This window comes from Dermacentor silvarum, chromosome 8 (genome assembly GCF_013339745.2).
Source record: "Dermacentor silvarum isolate Dsil-2018 chromosome 8, BIME_Dsil_1.4, whole genome shotgun sequence".
In the NCBI taxonomy this organism is placed as follows: Eukaryota; Metazoa; Arthropoda; class Arachnida; order Ixodida; family Ixodidae; genus Dermacentor; species Dermacentor silvarum.
Genome location: NC_051161.1, coordinates 87,754,018 through 87,772,744, shown reverse-complemented (window position 1 = coordinate 87,772,744; position 18,727 = coordinate 87,754,018). Strand labels below are relative to the sequence as shown.

At 47.1% G+C, this 18,727-nt stretch overlaps 1 protein-coding gene across 1 annotated transcript in view; it reads left to right on the top strand.

Moving 5' to 3' along the window:
• LOC119461539 (uncharacterized) overlaps nt 1-18,727 on the top strand; it is a 266,138-nt gene that overhangs the window by 94,452 nt on the left and 152,959 nt on the right. Inside the window, exon 3 of the mRNA XM_037722882.2 lies at nt 17,504-17,681. Within this exon, the coding sequence (XP_037578810.1) occupies nt 17,504-17,681 (178 nt within the window). The remainder of the gene's footprint in view (nt 1-17,503; nt 17,682-18,727) is intronic.

The window sequence follows — 18,727 nt, the reverse complement described above, 5'->3', positions numbered from 1 at the left end:
TGCGCATAAATAGTGGTTGCAATATTAAGAGGCACGAGAAAAAAAGGGGAATAGTAGAGGGGCAACCAATTATGACTAGCTGCATAAAAATAGCATGCATGCATGATGTAGCTGAAACATCATCACGCACTTCCTTGTGGGACCCGGCTTAGAAGATTTCATATGCCTAGCTCTTACATCTTTTCCGTATTATTGTATCATTTGCGTTATTTGTATTATTTACGTATTATTGTCCGATGCTATAGTTTACACATGTCCGTAAGGATAACACGAAATGCAAACGACATTTTCAAGTTGCCCTCCAACATCCCCCCCCCCCTTCCTTTTTTTTCCTAGTAAGGGGACATGTTTATGCCCTTGTTCTCTTTTTGAACGTGATGTTCTCTTTTTGGACGCCTTCAGACTTGCCTTCAACATGGAATAGTTTACAATTGCTGGTAATTTTTACCCTTCTGCCTTGTGACTTATTCTCCTTCATCGACACGCATGGGCAGTAGGATAGACCGCCGTTTACGCGCTTTTTTCAGCGCCTTAGAAGGTCCGTCGTAAAATCGCCATGTATTACGACTCGTTTAAAATTATTCAACGCTAACAGAATAAATTGTAATAATCGTAGTCCTTATTTGCGATGGTGAGAATTTCTGCTACAGTTTAGCCAGAAACCAAAATTTATTGTACTATATATACATAGATCGATTTATGGGATTTGATATCTCAAAGCAGTTCGGCGCCTCCGCTACACGCCGTGGTGGAGAGTTCCGGAATAATTTTGAGCGCCTGGGATTGTTTAGCGTTCGCGCGGGCGAGGTAGCCGAGCGTTTTTCCATTCCTCCCGATCGGAACCTATAGACGTCGCGTCCTTGTACTGAACCTCTTGTTAACCGTCGTTAACGCGTAGCATCTTGTTAAGCAGTCACAGTAACTACTGAACCGTCGCATGTCCTCCTGACACCCGAAGACTACTCCGGGACCTAATTGCTTTTAAAGACGGTTCTTATCAATTATGTCCAAAACATGACATCTACGACATGTTTCCGGCTTGAAAAATCGCTTCCCCCGCACGCAGTCAAGTAAACATACCCTTCGAGATTTATTTCTGTTATTCAGAGAGAGCCGTCCCTGAGGCGTGGATCCATCCCCGAGTGCGTAACGAACCTACATATTTTAAACTTTGCTCGTACATCACCGACAACACCCTTATGCAAATTGAATTTCAGTGCCACGTTTAGTTCTTCCTGGACACCGAGCCAACAAGGTTCGCGCTTCGTAAACGCCTCTAAAGAGGATGAGAACGAGTATTTAATAACTACTTGCAGAACCCTTTAATCACCATACAAAATTTAAACACACCCTCGCCCTCCCCATTTCTCTTTAACTATGACGTCGTATTCACATTTGGTTCACGCATGCAGGACAAAACAGGCAGAGAGAAACATTTCACCAATCTCTATTTATACAGTAATTAATCCTCAAACTTCGATATCGGCTCGCACATGACCTTTGAGATGCTCTTCATGACCTGTAAACGTAAAACTCTTTTCTTGACATAGAGCTCCCACGACACTGGGCAAACACAAGCATATAACGTTTTCGAGCGCGTCTATTTGATTCGCGCTAATAAGTTCGCTGTATGAGGTGAACTACAAAACAGATCAAGGTTAAAACATTGTCCGCAGAGTCTTTTGCTGGAAAACACAACAGGCCTACAGAGACACGAAGGAGGAACCTTGGGGATCGCTATCGTGCCTGAGTCTCAATTTGTGGCCCACGTATGACGAGCAGCGCCGACGACCGCGCGCGGGCATCAGATATATACGAGACCAATGCCGACACGCTGTAGCAGCTGCCGTTTCGGATGGCCGTATACGCCGAAACTCGTTCGTATCCAGAAAGGGAAGCCGTAGCAAGTAAAGAAGAAAACGAACCGAAGCACCTGGCCACAAAAGCACGGGACGGAACGGAGACCGAAAGAGACGTCTAGGCGACGTGTAGGGCAGCCGCGCCCAGGAAATCATGGCGACCCCCCCATATTGGGCGCGTTTACTGCTCGTATTCTTTTTTACGGCTATACCGTCCCTCCCCCTCCGTGCTGTACTCTTTCACTCGCCCCTTGTTGCGTGCATTATTTTTTACGACGTGTCTATGTCGGGGACACCGGCGAAGACAGGAGAGACGTGCTGCCGTTCTTCTAACTGCGCATGCGCGTGCGCTTAACGTCTTTTTGTCTATTGCGCTGCGCCTCGCGGTCGCGCGCAAGCCCTGTTTTGTTCCGACAGCCGGCGGTCGTGAATAAGTGACCAAGGACGGCCGTGCGGTCGGCGACGTTTTGCGGAATGCACGGCAGGCAGTCCAGGGAATGGACGGCTCGTGGTGATCAGATGCGAAAGCAGAATCAATGCTTGTCTCTTCAGGGGGCGCTGATTCTCACGTTCCCTTTGCTAGCGTGTAGCGTGTGCGTGCCACCTCCGTTGGAGACACGCATATCCTCGATATCATCGGCTGACTATGTGCAGGACACTCTGGCGGCCTCCTTCCCTATATATGAGCCGGTTGAAGGCAAAGGAGATTGCTGCGCATTTCATTGGCTTACTTTCGTCGGTACGTTAGTACAAAAAATGTGCTGTCGGGAAACTGCAAGGGCTAGTGCCGTTGTCGCCAGAGCTTGTCAGCTGGTGTACGTTGGTGATGAGCTTGCCGGCAATTTCGTGCTTTGTGATTAGCTGCTTTAATGGCTTCGGAGCCCTTGACACCTTTCTGCCGACACAGGTCTGCGAGAGACGGAGATCAAAGTGATAGGAGAAAGAAAATAAAGAAAGGAAAGAGGAGCATGATAAAAGAAAGTGAGAAAGCAGAAAAGTGCCTGGTTGGCTGCATAAAAACTCAAAAATGCGGATAGGGTCGCTTTGGTATACATAGGACCCGCTGGAGAGTCACTTTTGGGGAGCCGTGTAATCCTTAATGTGCTTTACGCGTCGCTATATATATATATATATATAATTACCCCCCACCTATTAGAGCGTAAGCTCAGAGGGCATCCCCACCTGGTTTCAAGATTTTGAACAAAGCAGCCTGGGGCTTTGATTCTTACTGAAATTCTTACGGTTGAAGTTCTTACCGTGTCGTGCACGGCGCGTTACAACTTATATAGCGTATAACAAATGTTTCCGGTAGACTTGGTGAGCCACCTTTTAATGGTCGTCTGCTGCCGTGTTCTTTAGTCAAACTAACTTAGGTGTAAGCCCAGTGTAGAACAGCTGAGCGTCGACAAAGTCATGAAGTGCGCCCTCGGGAACTGCTTCTCTTCTTCGCACAAGTTATTATCTACGTGTTTCCCTGGAGGACATACTAGGCACGAAGATTCTGCTCTGTGAGTCAACCTGTTGCGCGTATTCGGTGACGGCGCTCAACGTCAAAGCCTAATCGCCCTCAAGCGTCGCAGCTCGTTTTCTTCAAGGTGCACGCGGAATGTTTTCTTCGCTCTCTTCTATTTCTTGTATGAAATATGTGAAATGAATTAAGAACCAAACAGAGTCAGAGAGAATCTTTAGGGTGAGTGGTATGGGTCCTGCGGCTATTCATATAATGCGACAAGGAACGACTTACGCACTACTACTAACGGACTGTTTACACGCCTTCGAACCCTATAGAGCCGCAATCACGCCTCTTCCGGGTTGCCTTGACCTTCGCTCCCACGGGACGGAACACTGTCCGGTATACCGAATCTCACCCCTAGATTAGCTTTCCTGTGGAAATTTCGCACAAGCCCTCGATAAAGCAGGTCGATTGCTCTTTATCGCGGGAGCACGTACTGGCCTCCCTGTGCTTTCGATGATAGCAGTTGGTAAAGAAACATCCGTAAGGAATGGCAGTTACCGTCCATATAGCTGCATCAGAACGTGAGTACCGGGTACTGACCTTGCAACGAGAAGAAAAAAATAAATAAAAAAATAAACACGTTGGTGATACATCCTGACGTTAAACCTAAAGGCTAGATTGTGAGCAACGGCAACTGGAAGGGAGACAAATGCTGTGCGCGTGATTTGTGTATGTATCTAAGTACCGTGCATCGCTGTAGCCGGTAGTCGTTGCCGCGGCGCCAGTTTTATTGGGTGACCCAGTCTCGCTTGAGTGGATGGCTGGCTTAACGTCCTCCAGTCGTTCAGGGTATCGGCCTTGTATCTGGGAGGCCCATGGTCGCTTTATTGCCGGCAGGAAGATAAGCCAGAGCCGATCGACTTTTCTTTTTTGTTTTCTTTTTTTCTTTTGGGGGGGGGGGGGGGGTGTCATCCTTCTTTCGGTCAGAAGGAGCCCTGGTATTTAGCTCCTTTTCCCTTGTTTTTGTTTTGTTTTCTCTATTTTCACTTAAAGGAAGAAGCGTGGAAGCCAATCCTGGTGTCTCGAAGGGGCGCCGGTGACTCTTCGTAACACTTAAGTAAATAACATGAAACAGCCCCAGTGATAGCAGTGCAATACGTCTGGAATGGCCTCAATCTATCATCAGCAGTGCGCGAATCTCTTGCTCAAAGTAGCGCTTGCATGGTGGCTCTTTTTTTTTTTCGTTAGATTGAGTGAGTGAGTGAAATAACTTTATTTCGGTCCAGAGAAGACGCAGGGGAGATTTGGATGAGCGACACAATTATGTGCAGCTATTGTGTATGTGGATAGACTGTTAGGACCACCTGGGCTCCTGGGCTTAATACGACGTCGCACATGTCCCTCAACGGACAGTTCTCAATCAGCTCTTCTCAAAACTGTTTTCAGAAGCATAGATCCGCACAGCATGGCTATCAGCGTCGCTGGACCAGAAAGCAGTGCGCGCATTTCCCACGATTGAGGCTTCCTTTTTGCACATTGCGCAGTTTCGCAAGAACACCAGTTGTTACGCTATTAAGGCTTGCTTTGAAGCTTTATACGCGAAACCCTCAGCGCAGTAGACACAGTGTCAATGGCGTCGCTAATGTTAGACGCTGGCTAAATGTGATTAACCATCGGGAGACAGAAATGAGATGGACGAAACTGCTTTACCGCGACTGGATAAAAATGTAATGGTAATGTGCGCATGCTCAATGTGTTCCGTTAGTTCACCTCAATAAAGGGTGCTGCATCGGGATGCACGTGTACAGGGTCGTCCAGTGTAAGAGGAAACGCCTCATTAGTATTCAGGCTGGTATAACTTCAACATGCCTTCTACTTCATGGTTAAATGTGCCGAATACGACGCCTAATTGTGAAATAAAACGAACAGTCGCCAATGGAAAGACAGGTATTGGAAAATAAAACAAAACTTGGTGTACGGGACCCTAAACGCCAAGTTTTGTTTTATTTGGCTTTATTGTTTGGCAAGTTTTGTTTTATTTAGCTTTATTGACAAAACTTGGCGTTCGGGTCCTAAACAAAACTTGGTCCCGTACGGGACCCGAAACGCCAAGTTTTGTTTTATTTTCCAATACATGTCTTTCCATTGGCGAGTGTTCGTTTTATTTCATTATGCTCATTTCTCGCCAGACGGGTTTCCGTCGACCTCTGGATTACGACGCCTAATAATGATACCGATAAAGGAAATAATTGTTTTCTTTAATTTGTGCTGAACATCAACTGATATAGGCTCTTCAATACTAATGAGGTGTTCACCCTAAATGTAGGAGGCCCTGTGCATACTTGGGGTCATCGCGATATAGCAGCCCAACAACACCTGCGCAACAACACCAGCGCAACAAAAACGTAGTTTCTTATTTTCCCGGCTTTTCCTTTTGTTTCGATTTCTATTCTTTTTTTTTTGCACTCTCCTTATGTATTCGTGAAATCGGCTTATTTCTGTCGCCTGGTTAGCGGTGATTAATATGCGGCGTGTTCAAGAAATTAGAACCGCTCAGGAGCATTCACGCTATAGTGCTGACGAAGTTCCGATTTACCGGCTTTTGTTCGAGCGTGACCTCGATCACCATCGTGGCGCGAACAACATGGAGAAGTGACGGGGCATGGACGACCCGCTAAGAGATAAGACAGGTCAAAAATCCCTGTGCCCTAACAGTAACCGGCGCCGGTAACACCATGGGAGAGAGCACCGCGTTTAGCTCTTAACGAGGAGGCTAAGCCTGTCACTTGCGAACGTCTTGTATATTATAGCTTCCGTAATAACGAGGCTTTCTCTTAGCGCTGTGTCCGTGTCACTCATTTAGCGTTTCACTTTCGAAATTCGTGTCCGCTGCGACGGTATGCAGAGAGCCACGTGTTTGACCCGTTGCTTCTGCTTTGGACGGGCGTAACTGTCAGCGTCAGAGGTTGCGTCACAGCCGCGTCGAAGCAGACTATCGGGAAAGTAACAGAACAGAAGGGCTTATTAAGTAAGTGGGGTGGGAGACAGCGTATTCGAGCATCTATCAGGTAGCCGGGCCTGCGAACGCCGGTGCAAACTTTCCTTTTGCTGCATGTCATATGGGCGATCTTTGCAAGCCCGACGATGTTCCCTCGACTAATGCGCGAGGACGTCGGGGATGTGGAGCACCGCGCTCGCCTGCGCCTCACGTCAGGACAGGCGCAGCGCTGGCGGTTGCACGAGGTTAATGGAGATGAAAACTGCCCACTCTTGCCATTGTGAGCTCGCGGACGTCGCTTGGAAGGCTGTGAATGTTCGCGGACCGCCGACAGCGCGCTCTCGGCCTATATACAGGCGACGATGTCTGGACGCAACGCCGGGTGGATTGCATTGGAAAAGAAGGGCCAGAACGTTTCCAAGAATGCGCTTATTCTGGTGTATTTCTTTGCGAGAGCTTTGAAGGGTGGCCACCTTCGAAGGGTGGCGGAAAGGAGATATTCGACAATGTAGGCCACGTAGCCCGCGAGGCACTTCGCGCGATGCCCTATATAGCTATAGCGCTCACCGGTCGGTCAACGGGTTCTTTTCGGCAACTAATTTGTCGTTAACGTTGTCCGAGTGATCAGCGTTGTGTGTATTTTCCGAATCTGAGGTGTAAATGCTTTGAAGTCAGAGCAAGGTGACGCAAAGATTTGAAAGTGACGCCTTGTTAATTAACGTATTGGTGATTCGGGCGAGTTTGAACAGTTCATTCGGGATGGCAGTCAGCGCACTACGCAATACAACGGCTAAAAAGAAGAAGAAAAGAAAGACTGTAGCGAGGACACATCATGGCCATGTAAATGCTTTGCTTTCTTTAAGAAAGAAGCAGTTACTGTGCTTATGGAAGCGTTGGTCTACACGTGCTCGCGTAAAAGGCCTCGTGTGTTCCGTGATTCATTTAACTCCACGGCCGCTAATTATAATGTTGGCATTCAGCGAACGCGTAATTACTGTGTTCTATACGACAGTGCAGACTGAATTCCGCGAAAAGCTTGTCCCATTTGGCTACTCGCTCCTGAACGCGCTCTTGCATGCATTATGTAATAATGCATACACATCCAAAATGCCATTCATGAATTACATACATACCTACATAGACCCGCGAAATATGACTTACGGGCAGATCGATGCGAAATGGACTAGTGTACTCAGGCATTTATGTAATGCAATTTGAGGACGTGAAAATAAGGAAATAAGTAGGAACAGCGACCAAGCCTGATATTCCAGTTAGTGAAGCATGCAGTTTCCATACATGTTTTAGGGAGCATTGCGTGCCTCATTGAGATGATGTTGGCACGTACACGGCGCTTGCCTTGCATCTCTGTCTCCACCGTTCTTGGTGGTGCAGAACTCGATCGCGCGTGCAAGCAGTGTTTTGCACGGGACTCCTCGGTAGTTTCTGCAGCGTGTCCGTGTAGGCCAGTCTATGCCTCTTTTCCTCCGTATACCTAAAAGGCGCTGTCGAGAGAGCACGTCCATTACCTTTACTCTTTCTTGTCTGATATGAGCTTCGGCCGGTGTCTGTGTATAGCTAATGGAGATGTGTGCTTCCCGTCCTGGAGGCGAACACTATGGATAGCGGCGTAAAGCACTGACGGCAACAGGAGCAGGAAAAGAGCAGGCCCAACTCTGGAGGAGCACGTCTACCTTTAGCCCCCCGCCGACGTTAGAACGAAGTTCTGATCGTGGGCGATGTTCGTGCATTTGGAGTGAATGTCAGTTAGGCTCACGTTCAACTACAGTTCCGGCTCAAAAAGCCACGGCAGCGTGAGCTACTTTCTAAATGCAGCCTAATACTTCGCAGGTTCTATAGCCTCATTGTTAAGTAGTGCTGAGCACTTGGCAATCAGGATGAATATAAATAATATAATATAAATAAAAACAAAAAAGAAATCTTAAGTTGAAGTGTTTACAATGTTTTTCTTCGCGAATTTTTTTTTTTTTTAGTTCGCCATAAGCTAATGAATGCTACCGGGAACGAAGAAGATAGATAAATTTAGCTAGGAGATCAGTTGAAGAGCTTGCAGGAACGTGCCCCCTCCATCTCCGTTTTATTCACGCATGAACTGAGCTTCTATGAGTGATCAAGATTACTGCGAAAAAAAAAATACTGATTAACGTGGAATAATGAAAACGAACCAAACGGTGAATGAAGCGATGCCACACTTTAGCGCGAGGTTAAAACTCAGCCGGTCGAATCAAATAAAGTTCGAACGCGTGCGCACTCAATACAAAGTAAAAGTGAAAAAGAAAAGAAAGAAAAACACTAGGCCACGCAAAGCTCAAGACACAGCGAAGCTGGACGATTGATTGCGTCTCTTGGTTGTAGCTAGGTTGAACTTGGCTATGTCGAGGTTTAAACTTGGTTGTAGCTAGGCCTGTAGACGTGTAGCTAGGTTGAACTTGGTAGTAGCTAGGTTCGGCCTTGGCTGCGCCTGATTTGAGCTTGGTTATGTTAGGAGCACGGCAAGCGTGGGTGTAAAGCGTAGTGGGTATGACGCTCGCCTTCGGACCGTGGGTACCCGGGTTCGAATCCTGCCTTGCCAAGAACGTTCATTTTATTTTATTTATTTATTCCTCTCGGGCGGCGAGCGAAGTCGCGCCGGGATGACGTCACAGCGCATGCGCAGTATCGCGCAGCTGGCGCGAGCTTGGCGGAGCCGTGTCTGTGTGGCGTAGCCTGGTTGCCATGGCTACGGTGCGGCAGTTTCTTGATGTAACCACACGTTACGTCTGGCTTAAACAGCTTTGCCGTTAAAAAACTTATAAATATAATAGATGTAATATACACTATCCGTATTTTAGAGCAAGTTTGCACGAAACAAGAAAAATTGCGCGCAGCATATAATGACCACCTTGCAATGCGTCGCGAAGGCCTCGGTCCAATAATAGTCTGTAAAGAGAGGGCAAGACTTATCACTATATCAATAACTGCTGCGGAAAAAGCGAAGATTGAAATATAATATTCAGCCTAAGGCTGTGTTGATAAGCCCTTAAACATGTATAAGCTCGAACTAACGTACTTGTTTTGTAAGGCGGGAGGTTTAGCGTCCGTGAAGCATACAGGAGTCACGGGCAAGCTTGGTTGCACTACGTCTCTGATTCCATGAAAACGTGACGACAGAGTTTTTGAATGCTTGAAATTCCTTAGTTGGTTGATCGGAATTGCACCACCCCTGCATAGTCACAAAATTAAGAATGCGTTTTTTTTTTTTAATATACAGCATGAACGCCGTTACGACACAGAGCTGGAACTGCGCATTTTGATTACTGTGCAGTCCTTTCCTGCACCGAGAAGTTGCCTCGTGTGTATTAAGCTTCGAAATTATGAACGAAAACCCGTTACGCGGCCACGGTTACTCCTTTCTTCGATGATGGTCCCTTCTAAAGCTACCCGGCCCGCCTTGATCCCCTAGACAAATTCGGTGCACTTGAACCACGGAATTGAAATGTATTCCTGCTTATTGCGTAGATGGTCTATCTCGTACTTCAGTGCCATTTTGCTGGAGTTCTCGTGGAGCCGTTCCAAAGACACGTAGCCTTCTTCGGCCGACATCTGGAGCAATGCTGACATCAGAGAAGTTATTTCCGGTTCTCATTTATTCCACGCAGATTGTGCATAAAGAGAGAAGCGAAGGCAAAGCAGGGAGGTCAACCACGTGCACGTCCGATTTGCTACCCTACGGCATGGTGTAGTGTAGGGTAGCAAATTGTTAAGGGACAAAATGAAAGCTAGACTGGGACCTTGGTTACATGCCTCACAAGCCCAGGAAGCGATACGTTCACTATTGCAGTTCCCGAAGTTGACAGATTAGCGAGTGTAAAGTTGAAATGTGCTCCCCTAGACGAAGCGGTGCCAACAGTGTGTAAGTTACACAAACCGATTTCTATCTGGTTGCCACTCTTACTCTTTCTTTGAATTTTTTTTCTCTCTGTTGCTCTTTCTGCGGCCTTCGATTCGCCGCAGGTTCAGCAGGCTGCTTCAGCGGACGACGTTACAATGAACATGCACAGTGCGTGGACACAGCGGTGAGAACAAATGCCATAATTTTTTTTAACCCGTCTCGCTGAGTCCCTATGGTCAGAGAAAGGACCGAAACAGCTTCGCCGCATTTGGCAAAGCCGATCGTTAGTAGTCTGCCGCGTGGAAGTCGTCCGAAAGTTATGCGAGGTTCCTTGTTTGGAGTTACGCCTGCGCAAAATGGCCATTCAGCGGCACACTTAATTTTTTTTTCTTGATACGACAAAAATGGTATGTTGGGACGCGAATACGGCGCTGGCTACGCCTTTTCTTATGAAGATTTTTTTTTCTTTGTCACATATGGCGCTGTCACACTCCAATACCCTTGTACAATGTAACATAAACATAAAACCTACTGTTCATATGACGTACACATATAGCATACTGTGCATATAAGGCCAACGTACAAATGCAGGTTGCATATATTGTCGTATGTGTACAACATGCACTCTTCTATGCAATAAATATTGACAACGCAACATTACAAAGAAACGCCCAATACGACACTGCGAACAAAACAGCGATAACTCGAAACATACAGAGAGCAGGATGATAGTAAATATAAACACACTCACATAAACAAGACGTTTAGAAAAGGGTCGTATCTTATACCCTTCACACACGGGCACTCTAAAGTCCTTTAGGCTTATAAGGGGACATTACCGGAAAGGCGTTCAAGCGCAATGGCACATGACAAAGGAGTATCTCCCTTCCAGGCAAAGTTCCTTTACGAGAAAGAAGATCGGGCATCTACTTTTCGAGCGGAAGGTGTACCCTCGCACACAGCGCGCACAATTCATTAATAGAAGAAAACCTGTTACATAACTACGGTGCCCCGTAAGTATTTTTTTACCTTGGAAACTGTTTTAGTTTTTAGCGGTAATGCGATTTTTTGAACAGTGAAGATTTACTCTAGCTATAATCTCAAACACCGGCGCCACGTAGCTAGCGCCGCCATGTCGAATTCCAAATATAAGCATTATAAGTCCATTAAAAATGAAAAAAAAACTAACTTTTTTTATGTTTTACAATCACTAAATGTAATCTACATGCGCAGCTTCTAGTAAATGTTTTCTCTCTTGCTTCTTTAACAAAAAACGCTTTTTTTTTTCGCGTTCATCTGAGGAACCACCTAAATAAGTTAGTGCGATGCCGTGTGTCATCGGCGCAACTCCTTTCTGCAAAGGGTCCTTCAGAGTAACAAAAGGGGTTTCCTGCAAATGACTTTACTTTTGCCCATGTGTCAGGGGTATTGAACGCCGAGCAATGCCGCATTCTTAAAGAAATATCTTTTTTTTTCAAGCTGTTAGGCAGCACTTCTGCATCGCATTGGTTGGGCGTGGAAATTTCTTTAAACTGAATGGTCCCCGATCTCATGTCATTAGCGACGGTTTCTGTCTATGTAATGGCGTCTCATGATAAGGGGAATTATAAAAAAGAAAAAATGTGGTTGATCCCTCTTATATAGGAATCGGTATAGAACACGAAAGTGAAACGTGTCTTCACAGAAGTAGTGTAATGTTTATTGCACATTGATATATAATGTCTATTGGTGTTTTGTGGCTAAAGCGCCCTTAGGCGTTGATGCACCCACGCTGACGCCTGGTGGCACGTCTCCTCCATCACGACTACCAACGTCGATGACCATGAGCAACCGTCGTGCATATGGAAGCTGCACTACGCTGCACACGCTAGCACAACGCGAAAGACGAAGCACGTAACTGACACACTAATACAACGCGCAAGACAAAGCACGTAACTGAATCGTCACCGAGTCAAATCAGCGCGTACAGCGCGTCGTAATTGCAGCCTCCGCGATCAACTTCAGAAACATTTTCAGAGCTAATTGCGGAGGCCACGCTCCGCTGTGCTGAGTACGGTGAACGCCACCTAGGTGGCGTTGGTAGTGCTTCTTGATGCCAGCGTCCCTTCGAATGCTGGCATCGAGGCGTCGTAGTGCTGAGACCACCGAAGCGTTCACTGTCGGTGCGCGTTAGTGTCATAATGCAGTACTTCTCTTTTCTGCTCGTAGGCGGCGGCACCGCCCCGAGCAAGAGCGCGGGTACACGGAGGAGTGTTAGATATATAAGGCGCGTCTGTGTAGCTCTCTGCAAATGCGTTTGTGGCGCAATGGGTTAAACGCTCGGCGATCTATCGTCGCGGACCGAGAGGTCGTGGGTTCGATTTCCAAATTTTCCATGTTTGTGGAACTTTTTCTTCTGGTTTCTTTCTTTGTATTATGTTCGTGTACATTGTAAGCTGACGTATTTCCGTGACGGAAATACGTCAGTGAAGTCTTGGTGGACCCCGGCATAAAACACTTTCGTGTTAAAAAGGAGGTGGCATGCGTCTTCGCCCTCGCGTCCGCAGTCACGCTGTTGGCTAACAGCGGCCGTGGGCGCAAAGCGCGAACGTGTTATACGATAGACCCGCTTGACTTAGCTTCGCGGTGTCCCCGGGCCGCGCTTTCGGAGCCCAGTGCATGTTTGTTCGCGTACACTTGTTGCGATCCCCGTGCGAGGAAGGACGCGCTTGGCGGATGTCTCCGATAACGGCGAATGTAATCCCGCCCTCGGCGATAATCTCGCGAACGAACGGGGTCGGTGGATCGAACTGCACGGCCAGCGTTTTACGAGGTCAGTTACAGCGAGTGCGCGGTCTCCCGGGAAGCGACAGATGGTGCGGGAGGGGGGGGGGGGGGGGGAGCTTTCGCGACAAGCGATGGTTTGGCTTGGAGCCCTGGATGGCGCCCGAACAAGCGCAGTGCGCCGATAGTGAACGGAAACGAGGTTTCGAGGTCTAGGGCTGTGCCGTTTTAAAAGAACACCGTAGCCAGCGCTTCGTAATAGTGCAGAGGACCTTTCGAAGGCGTGAGAAAAGAAAAGAAAAAAAAAAGGGAGAAAGAAGTGTGTGTGAAACAGTCCGGCTTCTTTATCCTCGTGAGACCTTGAAACTATGCATTTGAATATTTCAATATCAGGTTTGTGTTTCGTTTCCTTTATTAAAGCCGGTATTGTGTATTGCGGCACTCTAGTGCCTGCATGTCCGTTGTGAACAGCTCTTTACCTGTGTGGCTTGGCGTGCGGCGTAAGAAAGAACGTATCTGCAGCGAACGTCGCTGTTAAACAGGACAAAAAGATTAGAAAGCAAAACAGAAAAGAAAGAACGTCGCCTGCCGGGCATCCTGGTGGCGCTCGCGGCGGCTAGTAAAGTTGGACACACAGGGGCCGACTCCAGTTTAATTCTGCATTATAAAAACAGTGCGCCAGCGGATGGAAGACTGACGGAAGCGACGGACACAAGCGTTGTCGGTTTTCCGTCCGATGGTGGGCTGTGTTTATAATGAATAACCAAGTAGCCCGGTCACTCACCTTGAATCTGCGGACAATGCTAATTGCTTAACTACAGGGTCGTAATTTGACCACCTCAAAGTTTCGGTATACGTATTGGAAGTTCGTCGAAAGCTTCCACATTAAGACTTCGGCAGAGTGCACAACGGAAACAGTGCCAGAGTATGATTTCGGTGCGGTCGACTGACGATAACGTGACGCGAAGATTGCAAGGCGTCACTTTTCAATCAAGATGCGATCCCAAAGTCGACGCTGAGCTCGACAAACCGGAATTCCGTCGTGGCCTTGAACAGTCTTAGCAACGACGTGAACCTGCTGGGATGCATAAAAAGTTTGTCAGAGATGTCTGTTTCTTCGTATGCATACTTCAGCAGTCACACGTCGCATAAACATTATCCAACGACTGTAATATGAAACTGACATGTTTTCTTTACGTGTTTACTTCTTACATTGATTGCATCTTATTCACATGCCCCTCCTGCTTGGATCCCCACGGTTCGCAGTCGTAAATAAATACTTTATTCGGCTTTATCTATATTCCATCTTTCGTTGACTTGCTTGTCTTCACATTGTTGATGCTGTTGCATCAAAACATGGCTCAAACCCACGACTGGAATTGGCCACTACTTAACGTCTTCTGCTTCCTCACTGTCGATGCATAAGCGCACGCGACTGACGTTGATGGCCTGATGCTGAGCAGTAAGTGCCGATTGGGCCTCGTTATCTAATTTGGGAAGTGTACTCTTAGAAAGAGTGGCATGTCGATCCTCAAGATGCTGCTTCCGAGATATAGACATGTTCAGAAATTTGGGGGGCGGAAACACTGCGACGCCCTACTGTAGTTCTTGTTTACTCAGCTATGCATAGCAGTGCTTCACCCTCTCGGGCAAAACTGCTCACAGCGCTTTTTTTTTTCCCCTAGACAATGTTGGACATTTTCATATAATCTAAATGTTCTCGAAATGTTAGTCACCTGGCAAGCTATTACTTAAACAACAGCCATACGAACAGTCGAGAGATGCAGACTTGCACTGAGCTCGGAGTGCATATACTTTTGGCTCGCGCAGCCAGCCGCATTGCAATTTAAATGCACGGCACGCACGGCTTAAGTAGCACGCGGTGGCGCACAGCCTAGAGATGCGAAGTGGCAAGCGCGAGGACAGTGCGCGCCGTCACTTGCGCAAGAGCGACGGCCTTGACCAAGAAGAGCGCTCCCTGGAGCTTCTCTGCAATTGCTTAATCTCGTCCGCGAGGGTCGAGCATTATTACGTGTCGGCGATGGTGCCAACAGGGGCCAGCTGCGCCGGCACGCGTTCTAGCATCCTGGGCGTTTAGTCGTGCGTGGACTTTATGCACGAAGCAGTTCCGCCTTTGAACGTGGTGAAATCATTGTCTACAATCTCACTCATACGCGTTTTAAGTATACCGTATGCACCGAAAGGAAGGCCAAAACTGGCCCCAATATTAATGTTAGCAAGAACGTGCCGGGAAATTCATGTACTGGTTTCTTTGGACAGAAAGCTTCGCTGTTGAAGCGGAGGTCGTTCTTATTACTGTAGCAGGATGTCCTGGTTGGAGCATGTACTCTGTGGGTGGGGTGTCTTCTTTTTCTTTGTCAGCTCGCAATGGTGGAGACTTTGGCCGCTGAAACAGCAAGCTGCCCCGATATCTTATAGCCACGAGAAATCACCCATTTAGCCTAGCTGAACCGCAGACTTCTCTCACTTGTTGCAGCAAGTCGGAGCCAGGTGGCGATTGTATCATGTATGAAATGTTGAGGTCATAGATAGGCGACTGGAAAGCAGTGAATTAGCGTTAGATTTATCTTACAATCGTTGTGGACAAAGGGTGCAATCTCAAGGTCCTCTGGGCCGACGCATGCGAACGACATAGTGCTTTTAGCTGATAGTGCAAGAGAGTTATAGTGACTTGAGAATATGTGTGGCAACGTAGCGACAAATCTAGGCTTTATGTTTACCAAAGAGAAATTAGGAATGATGATATTTGATGAAGAGATGAGTAATTACGTGGTATCAATTAAACAGCAAGTCGTACCCATAGCCAAGAAATATAAATATCTGGACGTATACATAAACGAAGGCAAGACTTACTCAAGCACCCATCAAGATAACCTGAAAATAAAGGGAATGTGGATTGGGGGCAGCAATGATTTAACACAGAACGCTTTTGCGCTGCAATAAATATGAGGTGAATAGTGGAATCGGGAAAGGAGTAGTGGTACTAGCTCTAACGTTCGCAAATGCAAAGCTTAAAAACCAACATCTTCTTGGGGTTGGAAGTTAACCAAAGATTGATAGGCCGTTTGGCTTTGGGCCATGGTAAAACCACGAATGAGCCATGCAGGATGACATGTGTTGGGCCTCTTTTGAAGTCAGAGAAGCGCAGAGAAAAGTTAGTTGTGAAGAAAGACTCAGGAACTTGGATAAAAATAAATCGGCGGCTAAAGTGCACACGTATCTGTACCTGAAAAGCGTGGACACAGAATGGAGGAAGAAGTCAAGAAAGTTGGCAGCCAAGTACAGGGTAATCGAAAGTGTAAATAGACAACCAGGGGCATAAAAAAGAAAGTTAGAGAAGCGGCGGCAGTAAATCAGATGCAAATAATTGAAGCAAAAAAGAGACCGTGTGGATTTACAAAATGAGATAAAAGAAATTGGAAGGAAACATGTGTAGGGAAAACACACCTTGCTATTTGGGGCGCGAGCTGGTTGCCTAAATACAAAAAAAAAGAATAACGGAGCAAATATTCGAAACAAGATGAGCCATGTGCATGCTCCAGAAAAAATTAAAACAGATAAATAAACAATAAAAAGAATAAAATAGCGTAGCTTGCACTGGAAGCACTGCAGGCGCAATGCTAAAGAGACAGTGGAGCTGATGGGCACCTAGCTAGTACCTGGCTTTTGAGCTAGGCTTAGTGCTTAGCCTCCAGAATTTTCAGTCATCCCCAGCATTTTCCGGAATTTATTGATTATTGTTCGATTATCGATTAGCTATTTACTGGCTATCGTTGGCTATCGATGACTGACTCAGCTTTAGTAGTCCCAACCATGCTTTGCTAGACTTAGTCCGGCTCAGCTTCGCTAGTTCACAGGGGTATGTGCCATTGCGCTTGAACCCTTTTTGCACTACCGCCAAGATCGGCCCACATTTGCTGTTAACGCGTCGCGGACTTGCAGCCGGCTTAAACAGCTCCGCTGTAAAAAATAAAATAAAAAAAAACGCTAGAATATGACGCACCTTCACAAGGCCCTGATTGACGAATGTATTTTGGCGTTGTGGAAGGGAGAGGGTGGGGTATGTGACGGGGTACATTGATGCGTCATTAGAAGCTCGTGTGTATAGCTCCGTAGAAGTACTGAACCGTGAGATAGAACCAATTTAGCAGTGCCTCAAAGTGACAAGGCAATAAATTGTCACCATAAGGAACTGCGCTTTCAAAGTTGACCCAAGTTTTCTTACCACGGCGCCTGTGACACGAGGAGCCACATTTCCCGCTGTTAAACAGAACAAAAACGAAATAATGGTGCAATTTATAACTCAATCGTTCCACGGTAGCCTATTTACAGCGGCGACGTGCGACACTGGATAGTAACACGTGATACCCCAAACTGTGTAAGCGTGACTCCATTCTGACGTTGCTATACCACGCCTGCGTCGGCGAGGCACAGGCTGCACGTCTTCGAGCCGAGTGCGGTCGCCGCGCTGACTCCAGGAGTGACCACTAAGCGTTCGCGCTTTCTTTGCTATGCAGGAAAGTCTGCAACAACTGCAAGTGCCCCCGAGAATCGCACGATGTGTACCACGAAGAGTTCGTCAACGTGCGTGACCGCATTGGCATCAAGGCCTCCGACCCTTCGCAGCATACTTCCAAGGAGAAGACGCTGCAGGAGGGATACTCCTGGGTGCCACCAGGACTGTCCAGTGCAAAGGTAAGACTAACCAAACATTCCCCCACGTGGACGGATGTTACTGCACGGCTCAGTAATTCAATGACGCACAAAGAGAATCAGTACGCAGATTCCTCGCAATATAAGTTGCAGACATTGATAGCTTTCACGTGACGTCACGCACCCACCTTATCACCGTGTCGGTGCCCAAACATGGCGACTCCGAGCACTTCGGTCCAATCCATCTTATTGAAAGTATTCACGTGACGTTACGGACCCAGCTTATCATCGTGTCGGTGCACCAACATGGCGGCTACAATGACGTCAGTGCAAGCCATCTATAAAATTAAAGGGGATCGCAAACCCCAGCGTTTGCGGTGCCAGCATTTTTGTTTTTGACCTACTTAGTTTTGTGCTGGTAGCATTAATTCGACCGTGTAACAGTTCTACTGCGCTCCTTTTAAGAGTTAGTACTGCTAAAATAGCTGGCGGGCGATGCCGCGCGCCGCAAATATTCACTTTAGAGATGCTTAGTTCCGAACGATGTCCTTTATTGCGCAGTACGCCTGTGCTAAAGCCTGTCATTCGATTGATGTTGTCTTCCCGCATCTGAGCTTGATTTCATAGATGATTTTCCTAACTTGCCAGTTTACACAAGGCGGGGACGAATATTTCGCCAAGTAGCCACATGGTGGGCTGCATGTAGTGTTTGATGCGCTTTACTGTATAGCCACGTTAGCAGTTCGTAGCGTTGCGGAGGCATCACTTGTGTATCAGTGTTCTCTGTTCATGTATCAGTCTTCTCTGTTCATAACGAGCTGTTTTTTTCTATCACGAAACCTGAGAGAACTAAGCTCGGAGTTTTGGAACAATGACGCCTGGGTAGAGAGGCGGCAGGTATTAAATCAGCTGCAAAATTGCGTCAGACATTACTGAAACAAATAACGCGGCGCTTAAGGCGCAAAAGAAAAAAAAAGGGGGCGTGTGAGACGATTACGGACATGGTTGGTTTGAAGCAACTGCATTGTTCGATGAAAAGCGGTTTTTGTGTAGCATTTAGACTTTACTATAGGTTGTCGGGTCGATTT